General features: G+C 36.7%; 1 protein-coding gene across 3 annotated transcripts in view; it reads left to right on the plus strand.

Moving 5' to 3' along the window:
• Positions 1-13,038, plus strand: part of MAN1A1 (mannosidase alpha class 1A member 1) — a 168,920-nt gene that overhangs the window by 41,746 nt on the left and 114,136 nt on the right. For all 3 annotated transcript variants that reach the window (XM_068551129.1, XM_068551131.1, XM_068551130.1), the window contains 2 exons: positions 3,916-4,012; positions 6,357-6,472. In XM_068551129.1, the coding sequence (XP_068407230.1) occupies positions 3,916-4,012; positions 6,357-6,472 (213 nt within the window). The remainder of the gene's footprint in view (positions 1-3,915; positions 4,013-6,356; positions 6,473-13,038) is intronic.

Genomic DNA, 13,038 nt, shown 5'->3' on the forward strand with positions numbered 1-13,038 from the left:
TCCATGTTGCTGCAAATGGCATTACTTCTTTCTTAGGACTGAGTAATATTCCATTGTATATAATAACACATCTGCTTTATCTGTTCATCTTTTGATAGACACTTAGGTTTTTCCATGTCTTGGCCATTGTGAACAGTGCCACTGTAAACATTGGGGTTCATATATCTTTTCGAATTAAGAGTTTTCATCTTCCAGATATATGCCCAGGAGTGGGATTGCTAGATCATATGGTAGCTCTATTTTTAGTTTTTTAAGGAACCTCCATACTGTTCTCCATAGTGGCTGTATCAATTTACATTCCTACCAACAGTGCAAGAGGGTTCCCTTTTCTCCACACCCACTCCAGTGTTTATTGTTTATAGACTTTTTGATGATGGCCATTCTGACCAGTGTGAGATGATACCTCATTGTAGTTTTGATTTGCATTTCTCTAATGATTAGTGATGTTGAGCATCCTTTCATGGAGTTATGCACAACATTTAATTGCTTTTCTTATTGTTCTCATATTTATAAACATTTGTGAGTGTGTAAGAAGGGAAAACGTTAAGCTTCCATCTTATCTATTAGATTATAAGCATGATAGACTCATGTACATTTTCCTGCTAGTCCTTTAGCATCTTATCACACATAGTGTAGCGGACACTCAATAAGTGGCACTAATTACTCAGCCCTGATGCCAATTGATAACAAAGTGCTAATCCAAGAATCTTCGATAAGCATAGAGTCAAGGAGAAGTCATGTTATTTTTTGGATATTTCGTGCCTAATTCCAGCTTCTCTGGGTCAAAACAAAGGATTACTATTACAAAATCTCATTTATTTCCCTTCACACTGTATGTGAGCTGTGTGACCAATGCAAATATGAATATTCAGGAAAAAATAAAATTCAAACAAAAATCTTTGGTTTGTTTTCAGTTTATCTTTTTTTTTATTAGGGTTTCAGTATGGAGTTTGAAATCCTAATCAACATGGAATTTAGGCCTGTTTTAATCTTTCTACCTCGGATGTCAGGCTGTCTAACCCTAATTAAAGTGATGAAAGACTACAAAACAAAATGAAGGAGCCTGTGAAGGTGAAGGATTAATCCTATCTGTGCACATCTTTGTAGCTGAATTTTAAAAGTGACCTTCTTGTGCTGTCAGCTCATGAGCATACTGAGTCTGGAAAGAGTAAATGCTTTCATTCTCATGGTCCCTTAGCTGGCTAGTGGCTTAATACTGTAAAATTAGAGGCTAGTAGCATTTTGATGCTTTCAAATATCTGTATGTCGTAAATCTGAGTTACAAAGTTGATTTTATGTATGACCTGTGAATTTAATCTCATTGTTGTTCTACACACACACAGACACAAACACACACATGAAGTCTTATTTGGCTTTAAAGTGGTAAATCATTTCCAGAGGTGACCAACCACTGGAATACATGAACAACATGGCTGTTCCTCATTTCACAGATTCTTGGAGAAACCACTCTTAGAGCTCCATACAGGGCACTTTGACCACATTGTTTTCTTTTTCTTTTCTGACTCTGCACATAGAAATCCCATGGGATGAGGAGCCCATTTTGAGAAACGGGTCACAGCAGCTTTTGAAATGCAGGCAGATAAACAATTGTTGTCAAATTTTCTCTTAGGGGGAAAAAGAGATAAGGAAAGTTAATATATACTACAGTGGTAACTCAGTGAGGTTCTGTTCTAGTGGTACGTTGTATAAATGATAATTTTTGACAACAGTCTTCTATAGGAAAGCTTTATGCTGTCTTTGAGATATTAATAGTACATGGCACTGGTTTCGATTCAGACATGGAGCTGAAACAAATCATCATAACAATTTTTTTTCTGTTCTTGCATCAGGTGTATTCCAAAAGCTTTTGAATTTATCCTTGGAATAGGAATGAAGAGTTTACCAAGTACAGTACATTTAATGGGAAAACCAAGTCAAACTGAGATGTAATCTCAAGGTGTTTTTATACCTAGTGTTCATGCACCTAGTCTTTTCAGAGGCTCATTGGTTTCTGTTTCTGTGATGTGAATTTAATTGATCTCAATATAGGCTTAAAATTCAATAAGCGTGTGATTATTCGCCATGTGTGCCGGGAGCCATCACACAGGCCATGCTCGTGTAATCCTTACATGCACCCTGTGAGGAATTATGATCCCAAGTTTTCAGATAACGTCTCGCAAAACTGTGACTCATCCATGATTATGAGACTAATTGGTGGTACGATAGGGATTATAAATCAGGTTATTTTACCTTCAAACCTTTTATACTTTCCAATGAAATTAATTTATAAGAGAAAATCTCAAAAATACTACGATATACACATTCTATTGATTGTTAGAAGATCAGAAATCTGATTCATCAAAGGAAGATTCTGTTGCCGACTCACTAAAGGAAGTTGATGCAGTGTATGGTTAATGCCGTTGGCTTTGGAGTCAGGCCAACACAGGGATGAACCCTGGCTCCACAGCTGTGGAGAAATGTCATGACTTTGAGTAAAGTTGTTTGTGTTTTCACTTCTAAAAGTCTCAGTTTCTTCATCTACCAAACAATGATAATACAATGCATTTCATAATGTTATAACAAGAATTGAATACAATACTGAATTTAAAGCATTTAGCAGAGTACCCAGCAAATAGTACAGATTTTTTGGTAGCTATTATTAGTAGCAGTACTGGTGAGATAGGAAGAAAATATACAAATTGATTAAAGAAAGATGTGCATTATTGTTTTCAGGGACATATGAAGACTTTCTTATTAATAAAATTGTATTGATCTCACTGAAGATTTTTAGTGATAAACAGCCTTTACATAGTATTTATAACTTTATGTGATGCTTTTTAAGATATTTTAAAATATGGAGCCAGATTAGAATATTTCCAGATTATGTCCATATTTTAATTACTGTTGCTAATGGATTGGGAATAGTGGCATGAATAAATTCTAGACAGGTGAGGAGTCCTCAACCCTTTTTAAAGTATGCAAAAATAATTATCTACAGTATATTCTTGGAGTCATTGAAAAAAATTTGTACAACTATTACACAATAGTTATACAAATTTTTGTATAACTTTGATAGGCTCTTAGAGAACAATTTCTCCCCTTGAAAATTATTGACTTTCTGCTAGAGTTAATATCTAGCACAATAGGTCAGAACTTAGTTTATAAGTCAGGAGAAATTGATTGGTTTTCATTATATGTAGATAAATTTGTTAAAATTAAAAAAGGTATACAACTAATTTATGGCAGAGAGTTTGGGACTTTAAAAACATTCCTGGTACAAGGAGTCTAGGTTGGGAATATATAGAATTAGTCTTCAGTTACATATGTGTACACAGATATGTATGCAATTAAAGATTAATTATATTAAGCTGAAATTTTCCAAAATCTATGTATACCTGTAGAGTTTCTTTTTTTCATTTCCTATAGATATTTAAAAATACTTCTCCATATAGACTTGGTCAAGATACATCAAAGTGTTTAAAGTCATAACTTTTGGATATTTGTCTATATACTAAGTACAGAGAACCTTATGCAAAAATGTGAATTTTAAGTATGCAGTCTTTGCAGATTTAATGCATCATGAGGATGAAATAGATAAATGTAAGAATGGTTCATCCTTTTATGATAAGCTAAGTTTCTGTTGCTGAGAACTGACTTTTGAAAATGATATGTATATGAAATAGGATTAAATGGATTAAAAAAATCTCCGTTTGTAAACATAAAGGGATGATGTGTATTTGTGTGTTATGTGTGTGTTCCAGCTTATTCATACCCTTGTCACCCTTTTAATTATCATCCTTTTAACTAAGCAGTGAGTTTTAATGTTTTAACCTTTAGGTCTTCAATATATGATCTATTTTGAAGCAAAAATATCTCAAATTCAAAATATAATCCCGTTTTCATTTCTTTTCTCAGATGATGAAACATGCTTGGAATAATTATAAACGTTATGCCTGGGGAAAAAATGAACTGAAGCCTGTATCAAAAGGAGGCCATTCAAGCAGTTTGTTTGGTGAGTAGAATGTGCTTTGGCTCTTTACTGACAGTAACTTCTCTCCAATTGACTGAACTTGTGGGTGATGGAAAAAGTTTGTGTGATCCTCCAGACTGTGTTGCTAGGAAACTTGCATACCTGATGGAGTTGTCTGCAGGGAGTGTGCATAGTGTGTCCTTCAGACAGAGCACTGGCTGCACTTTAGAACCACCTGCATCCCTTGAAAAAATACTGATGCCTGGGGCACACTTCCAGAGATCCTTATTTAATGGATATGGGCACAGTATCATGATTTTCAGCTCCCATGTGGTACCAAGCAGAGGAGCATTTGTTGGCTGCATTAACTGCTTCCTGTCAGGTAAAAGCTGTGTCTTTATCAATAAGCTGGCCAAGGCAGCCAGCCGTGGTGACCTTCACTGTATCTCAGTGACTCTCAACTTTGGCTCTAAATTTCTCCTGTTTGTGCAGTGGAAGAGAAAGTGAGGATGGACTCGTCAGTTATTTAAACATCCATTTATCCACTTTGGCATCATTTTATTGCTTTTGGTCCTCACAGCATCCCTCTGTGATTAGTACTCTAGGTATTGATAACATTCCCATCGTGCAGGTGCAGAAGCTAGGTAACAGAAGTGTTAGGTAGATTCCTTGGGTCACAGAGCTACCCAGTGCCCTTCTCACTGAACTCAGTTCCTCTTCAGTTCCCACAACTTTATCTATAAGTAACAGGATGAAGAGGAGGGAACCTTGGTCTGATGCTTCTGAATTCACCATAGAAAAGGTGACTTTCTGTACTTTAACTAAAGGTGTTAAATAGTATCAAATCATATAACAACAGTATCAGCTGACACTATGTGCCACGTGCCATTTGTGCATCTTCTCATTTAACCTCATTATTATATGTATTTTATAGATGAGAAATATGAAGCTGAGAGAACAGCTTGCCCAGTGTTAGCCATCTACTAACTGGCTGAGCTGGGACTTGAACCCACATGTGGCCAAGGTCAGAGTCTGCTCCTAATCACCCCGTTATGCTTTTCCATTTATTTAGGACCTTCCATGTGTTTGGCTCTCTTTCCAGCACTGGTGTTAATAAACACAATACAAGTCTTTGCAAAGTTCATGACCTAGTGCAGAAGACATATGTGTAGATAGTGAATTATCAAAGCACTAGGTGGTTCAGTAGATATTCATAGGAAGTTCTGAAGAACCATAGGCTCTCTGGTAGGGAGAAAGGCATTGCAGGAACGGTTAGGGAGAGCTGGAAGAGTGGGGAAAAGGCTGGTCTATCACAGTGACACACTTTAGAGATGAAAAGAGCCACACCTGGAGTCATGGCGGTACAAGTGATTTCAGATGTTACTAGAGTAGTGGTTTTTTTTTTGTTTGTTTGTTTTTGTTTTTTTAGGACACGGTGACTAGTTAACATGGGTGATGGGAGGTAGGAATTGAAGAGAGAAACTCAGAAACTTCATGCAGACTCAAAGGTCTTAATTTTTTACTGTTTACTATAACTTTAAAAAAATTTTAATTCTATTTTTGCTTTTATCTCTATGAAAGTTGTTCATAGTATTAAGAAGTCAGTTTTGTGTAAATTAGCCGTAGTCTTTATTAAAGAGATTACTTGGCTCTCTGTTAATACAGTGATGGTTTTTAAATTTATTATTAAGCCTTAAAAACATACTGAGTCTCTTAGTGTGGAATGTGGAGGTGAATAAGACATGCCTTTTCTATTCTAAGGAAGTTTACAGACTAAAAGGAGATGCATATAAGTAGTTATAATGGAAGACAGAAAGTGGTGAGTGCAAGAGCAATGTAAAGTCTTCCTGCTGAGGGAGTTCAGAGGAAATAAATGAGAGTCAGGACTGGCTAGGAGTATGGGAGGAGAGGTTAGGATCAGTCAGGGCTGCAAAAAGAGGGGGTAGAATTCCATTTTTGAGTAACAGTTTCTTAGAGCTATCACTAAACAATTTTAGATCTAATTATATTTAAAGAGTTTTGCACAGGTGCACTTTGATGTAATTACATTAAAATTAATAAGTGTGTTGCTCCTTGGTTTCAGGTCTTTTTTTTTTTTCTTGCTAGAGAATGCAATCCCAAATGAAATTTCTAAGAGATTTATTTTCTGCAACTCAGAAGAGACTTTAAAGATTAGTGTACCAATCTATAGCCTGTGATAATTTTTAGTTTGGTTTTGATGCAACTTTTAAATTTTCTTTCACTGAAAGATGTTTAGACTGTGTTCAGTATTCTTGTTTACCAGTAAATTCAGTATTACCCACTTCCTTTCCAAGGTATGGTCAATGTGCATGTATGGATCTGTCAAAGGTGTTTTACTGAGTAAATATTTTTCTGATATTTTCAGGTAATATCCAAGGAGCAACAATAGTAGATGCCCTAGATACACTTTTTATTATGAAAATGAAAGACGAATTTGAAGAGGCAAAAGCATGGGTTGACGAAAATCTAAATTTTAATATGGTAAGTTAAAAACAGCTGCCAATTCAGTTCTTAAATCTCAGTTAACATAAATAAATTATCTTGTGGGGCAGATTATTGTACTGTACCCTAGCAGAAACAAATAATGCAGTTTTAAGTAGTATCATACTATATTCTTAACTTGCCCTCCCTTACTACACAAATCCATGCCTTTGTTTTTTGGCAAACTAAGAGTAAGAAAAAAGAAATTAATATTTATTAAGACCTACATGTGCCAAGTATTCTTGTTCAAGTCTCTCAACAACCCTGTGAGACGGGTATTATTTTCACACCTTTACAGATTAGAAATCGGAGCCTCAGAGGCTTATCTACACCACACAGCTAGTTGTGTGTCAGGGCTGTGAGCCTAACACAGGTCTGTGTGACTCCAATGCTCATGCTTTTGCACTGCACCATGGTGCATTATTGTGACTTTGTTAGATGAACATTTGTTAAATGGAGCCCAGGGTGCCATGGTGAGCTGCAGTTCAATGAAAGACCACAAAAGAAATTGAAATAGAGAAGTTTATTACTTAACAGGTCCTGAGAAGGTACATGACTCACCTGCAGGGGCCACACAGGGAGGTCAATGCAGAGTACAGACAGACAGAAAGACAGGACCTGGGGCACATGCCGTTATTAGGATGGATGAAGTGCTTTGGGGTTCCAAAGCTAAGGCCAAATTGGTCAATTCAAACCAATTGGTAAGCTCCACAGTGGTCTTTTCTAAGGGGCGCACAAGGGGAAGGCCCTGGGAGGTGGGGGAGACATGATCACAGAGGAAATCATATCAGGAACTGACATTTGCTTGGGACTCTGGGGCTGTTAATCGAAGGCACACTCTTGCATGAGGGGCTAGTGTCCATTTAAAGCCCCTGCAAGCCACTTGGCCAAACAGAATGGCTGCCGAGTCAGTAATGCCATGAAGTAGCTCCTCTCAACGCTCCACAGGCATCCAGGAGCAGCTGCATCCACTTTCCCATAAATAAGGCTTTAACCTTTGTTGATTGTAGACCCTTATCAGCTTAAACTTTTTTTTTTCTTTTGGCCACATCATGTGCATGAGGGATCTTAGTTCCCTGACCAGGGATTGAACCCATGCCCCCTGCAGTGGAAGCTCAGAGTCCTAACCACTGGATTGCCAGGGAATTCCCAGTATAACCTTTTGTCAATTTATATACGAAATATTTTTTTAAATTTCATATATGTACTATCATTTTTAACAAACCTCAATACCCACTGTACGCCAAGGAAAAGGTTCATAATTAAGGACAGTGGACTCTTCTAATACTACTTCTTGATAATTAAGGAGGACTACATCTTGTCAGAGCTAATCTAATTCCACAGTCATTGCTTTACCTTGTAATGAGGTTGACAGAGAGCTTGTTTTAAGAACAGGAAAAATTGACCCTGGTGCTTTTGAGTCATTCACTTATGTTTGCATTATTGGTGTTTTTTTAAGTTCAGTCTGTGAGTCTATTTCTGTTTCATAAATAAGTTCATTTGTATCATTTTTTTAGATTCCACATATAAATGATATCATGTGATATTTGTCTTTCTCTGCCTCACTTATTTCACTATTGGTATTATTTTTAATCTGAGATGAAAAATTCTTGTAAGCCTCTTGCCTATCTGGTAAGCATTCGATAATATCTGTAAATCTCCATAACCAATCACAAGTAACATGCTGTATGTTGAGAATGGACAAAGAAAGGGTGTTTCCCTGCTGACCCCTCTGCTTTGTGGAGCTCTTGTTCTCCCACAGACCAAGTGAGAATACCAACATCGTTCAGAGTATAAAGGCAGCATAAAGCTGAGTCTTTTTCCTACCTCTTTGGATTAAAAACATATATAAATTAAAAGTTTTAATATTTTGTTCCTACTCCTCTAATTAATTGCCGTATGTACCCCATTTTGGAGATCACTGACTTAAAGTACAAGCAGATGAATCTGTGTTTAATCTGCCTTATAATTGAATTTAGAATATAAAGGAGACAGTATTCCAATACAAAGGGACCTTGGAGATTGATGTGTTCAGTCTTTTTATTTTAAATATGAGAAAACAGGCCCAAGGAGCAAGTGATTTTGTAAGATTCTACAGCTCTGTGGTTGAATATGACGTCTGGTAGCTCGGATATTACCAATAGAGCTGAGTGTGAAAAATTCAGGCAATGAACAAAAAATTAGATTTCCTTCTGAGGGTTTATTATTTCTTAATAATACTTTTTTCCTGCCTTGTTATTTTTGAGTAAGTTCAGCTACCTACCAGTAAATAATAATGAGCTTGTCTTCAGTTTATATATGGAGGAGAGAATGGAGAATGTGTTCCCTCCACTGCCCCTCGCCTCCAGAAAGGTAGGGGAATGAGAACTAGATTCTTCCAGAGTCTAATGATGGAAGACGGGAAAGTAGACTTTAGTGACACTAGACCCGAATAGTGTCCAGGTCCCTTGTCTGGCACATATAGCATTGCTGCCCCAAACCTCCCCCAGATACTGCAGCAGTTCTTTGCTTTCATGGCCAGTGGTAGTCTGAGAAACTCTGGAATCATTTATTTAAAAGGACTAAGCAAAAAGGCCTCTCAAGGTAATAGACAAGGTAACAGAAGGCAGTTGGCTGGCCTCAGACCATGACCGGGTGACATGAATGTATTCCATGGACCGTGGGGACCTATTAGGAAGCAGACGGAATCTAATAGAGGATATCAGAGTATTTATTTATTTTTTTTTTATAAATTTATTTATTTATTTTTGGCTGCATTGGGTCTTTGTTGCTGTGCATGGGCTTTCTCTAGTTGCGGCGAGTGGGGGCTACTCTTCGTTGCAGTGCGCGGGCTTCTCATTGCGGTGGCTTTTCTTGTTGTGGAGCACGAGCTCTAGGCACACGGGCTTCAGTAGTTGTGGCACTTGGGCTCAGTAGTTGTGGCTCGCAGGCCCTAGAGCACAGGCTCAGTAGTTGTGGCGCATGGGCTTAGTTGCTCTGAGGCATGCGGGATCTTCCTGGACCAGGGCTCAAACCTGTGTCCCCAGCATTGGCAGACGGATTCTTAACCACTGTGCCACCAGGGAAGCCCAGAGTATTTAGAAGAGAAGAAGAGCAAATTCTTTTGCTTCCTTACTTGTAAGATAAAGGGATTAGACTATAGGTTGAGTGATGGCTAAGATACTGAGCTTTGTTTCTTTAAAATTGTATTTTTGTATTTTTATAAGATTTTATTCAATGAGTTGAAAGATTTTTATGTAAAATATCATTTTAAAACTGTTATTGATAGTCTTGGGCTATAACCTTCAAAATATACTTTAAAAATATACTTTTAAAAGTCATAGTCATAGGTCTCGAATTTCTGTTTATTTTACTATTCCTAATTTGAAAGGTCTTGAAACATATTTGTTGCAGTTCTTTCTTTGGGTATTGACATATTTTCCTTTAAAAATATAAAAGTTTATCAATAATATCCAAATGATAATACTTCCCATATCAAAATTAATAACAAATATAAATTCAGGACAGCTATCTTGATTTACTCTCCTAATCATTTTTTCTTTTTTTTTTTTTTGGCTGCATTGGGTCTTCGTTGCTGCTCGCGGGCTTTCTCTAGTTGCAGCAAGCGGGCTCAGTAGTTGTGGCTCTTAGTTGCGGGTCGCATGCTTCTCATTGCGGTGGCTTCTCATTTTGGAGCACAGGCCCTAGGTGCGCGGGCTTCAGTAGCTGTGGCACATGGGCTTAGTTGCTCCGTGGCATGTGGGATCTTCCTGGACCAGGGATCAAACCCGTGTCCCCTGCATAGGCAGGCAGATTCTTAACCACTGTGCAACCGGGGAAGTCCCATCTCCTAATCATTTTAAAGTGCTTCAACTTACAGTTTTCTAGTTGGTTTTATTATGTCCCATTAGAGAATTTGTCTTATATTCACTCATTCTACCCACAGATTCAAGTGATTATGTCAACAATTACACCGTTTTTGTTTTGAAAACTTTGAAAATTTTTTCCCATTTATCCAAAGGAAGGAGAAATTGGAAAAGCTTAAACAGAGACAGAGAAAACTTATTTTTATGGATAACGTGTAGTATCATTCCAGCCTGGATAAATTATTGCTTGTTTTCAAATTAACGCTTTTTCCTGATAAAGTATTTTAATTGACAGTAGGAAGGTATTGCAAAAAAAAAAAAAAGTTAATGCATCCAAATTTATTGCAAGGGAAAAAATAAGAACGAAACTGAAAAAGAGCCACTGTTGTTGAGTTGGTTTATCCTGTGGTGCTCCTGAGTATAAACAAATCTTAGAGTCAAGAATAAATTTATTTATATGTGAAATATTCAATTTGCATCACTTAAAGGTGTAAAGTAAATGTTTTTTATTGGTTTATACTGTCATTAACTAAAACTCATTTTCTTTTAATTAAGACATAGCAATTTGATTGAATTTGCATACTTGGTAGTACAGAGTTCAAATGGCTGTAATAGCTGACTTAAAATAGTCACTGGGGATAATATATAGGAGCAAGGGCTTCAGGTGGAGCTTTGTATTTATTCCAAGTATCTAGAGGCACAGAGGTCTGGGCAGAAAACTCTAAGGGTAGACTCCAGTGGATGAGTTTTCTGGTTTTAATTCAAAGTAATCCTAGGACAAGGAATCTAAAACAGATCCTTGATTACTCATTATTCATTCATTAATTCATGCATGTATTAATTATATACTAAATAACTTTTAATTGTTAGGTACTTATCCTCATGGAGCTTATATAGCAGGAATAGTAGTCAGAATACCGAGCTCAGCCCACGTTTTTTAGGAATGAAGAAAGGACAAAGGAAATGGCTATTTAAAGAGTACTAAGACGTACCAAGTATTATGCTAGGTGATTTTTTTCATAGGTTATCTGATTCAGTCTTTGTGACAAATTACAGAGGGTAAGTGGTGTTTTCCCTATTTTTATCAATGAAGAGGTAGTTAATTAATCTGCCCCAAATCATGCAGCAAGTAAGAGCTGTGTTTTGAATAAGGTCTGCCTAAGTCAATGACCCTGTTTTTAATGGAGAGGAAATGCAAAGAGTTGTGAAATATATAGGCAGCCAGAGAATTTGAGTCCCTCAAAGTTAGGCATGTAATCTAATATCTCAATACTCATTAGGCTATGTTGTTCCATAGGTATTCAATAAAGATTAATTAAATGATTGAGAAGTTGTTATCTTGTCCTACTTCCTGACAAACTGTGCTAGACTCAGCTAGGAGACAAGCTGACAGAGTGCAAGGGTAGCTGCATTGTGTCATATTTTTATGTAGTTAGAAATGATCTGGAGTTCAGGTGCAGTTGATCTGCTTGTTTTCACCTAACCTTCCAGAACAGATTTGTGGTGGTTCCTAATACAGGAAGATCACTAACATAAGAGCAAATGATCAAGAGTTTTATATTTGGGCATTTCCAAATTCAGTTCTGAGCTTCCTCCTCTTTACTGTGACTTTAAAGAAGTATTAATTACCTCGATCCTTCCATGAGAAATATTGAAAACTGTCTTCAGTAATGAATTTTATAGAATATATAGACATTTTTTCCAGATAACAATTTCTTATATAAACCTTCAGTAAAAATCAGAGCTATATGAAAATTAAAAAACATTTTTCTCCATTGAGGTAAAGTGATATCTCTGTATGACAGACTGAGCTTTGAGAATGACAAAGCCTAGATGATTAGCTTGTTCCAGACACTAACTAGCAACACAATGAGACTGATCTTTAACAAGCACCAGGATTGTGCTTTTGATTGTAATGAACACCTTAGTTTTGGATAACAGAGGTATTGGTGGCAACAGTGACTTTATTTTTTAGTTTAAAGATCCAGATTGTTCTCTTATCCAACCAGAATGCCATCCTACTTTTCAGAAAAATAAGCTGTAGGGTTCTCTATCTGAAGGTTGTAAATTGACCTCAAAAAGCAACTTTGGATCTCTTTGAATGCCTGAATGAGTTCTTGGCTTAGGTCCAGAGCTCCATGCCATGGAGCATGAAAGAAGTGACATTTGCCTTAGTATTGCTCTTGTAAAAGCTCTGTTTTAGAGCAGCATTACATCCTAATGGTGCAGATAACTGAGTTAATTATCCTGTCGAATGGAGTTATTTAATATTTTCTATCCGAATGCTAATCAGTGTCTGCCAAGGGTGATGATTTGGGTTTTGGCTATAAGGATACTGATCTGTTCCCTCTGACCATAATTAGTGATATATAGATTGAACTGCTACTTGAGGGTCCTTCTGGACCTTCGTGGTAAAACCAATCTACTGACAGAGAGAAGATGTTGATTTTGCCTATCTTTGTGGCCCAAAGAATTTGCACTTTGTTCATCTAAAGAGGTTTATCACGTTACTTAAATATGAAGTTAAAAGCTGCTCAGACGTATGTTATACTAAGCTATAAAGTTTAATGTTGCAATTTAATCTGTTAAAAGGAGTTGTAATCCTCAGAATGTTAATACAACACATACTTTAAAGTACCATTTATAAATGAATGTGTATGCTAAGCCTAAACATAGGCAAGGCTTATAGGCAATAACCTGTCTTTAAGCAATGGGTTAGTA

The sequence above is a fragment of the Eschrichtius robustus genome, chromosome 9, assembly GCF_028021215.1.
Source record: "Eschrichtius robustus isolate mEscRob2 chromosome 9, mEscRob2.pri, whole genome shotgun sequence".
Taxonomy (NCBI): Eukaryota; Metazoa; Chordata; class Mammalia; order Artiodactyla; family Eschrichtiidae; genus Eschrichtius; species Eschrichtius robustus.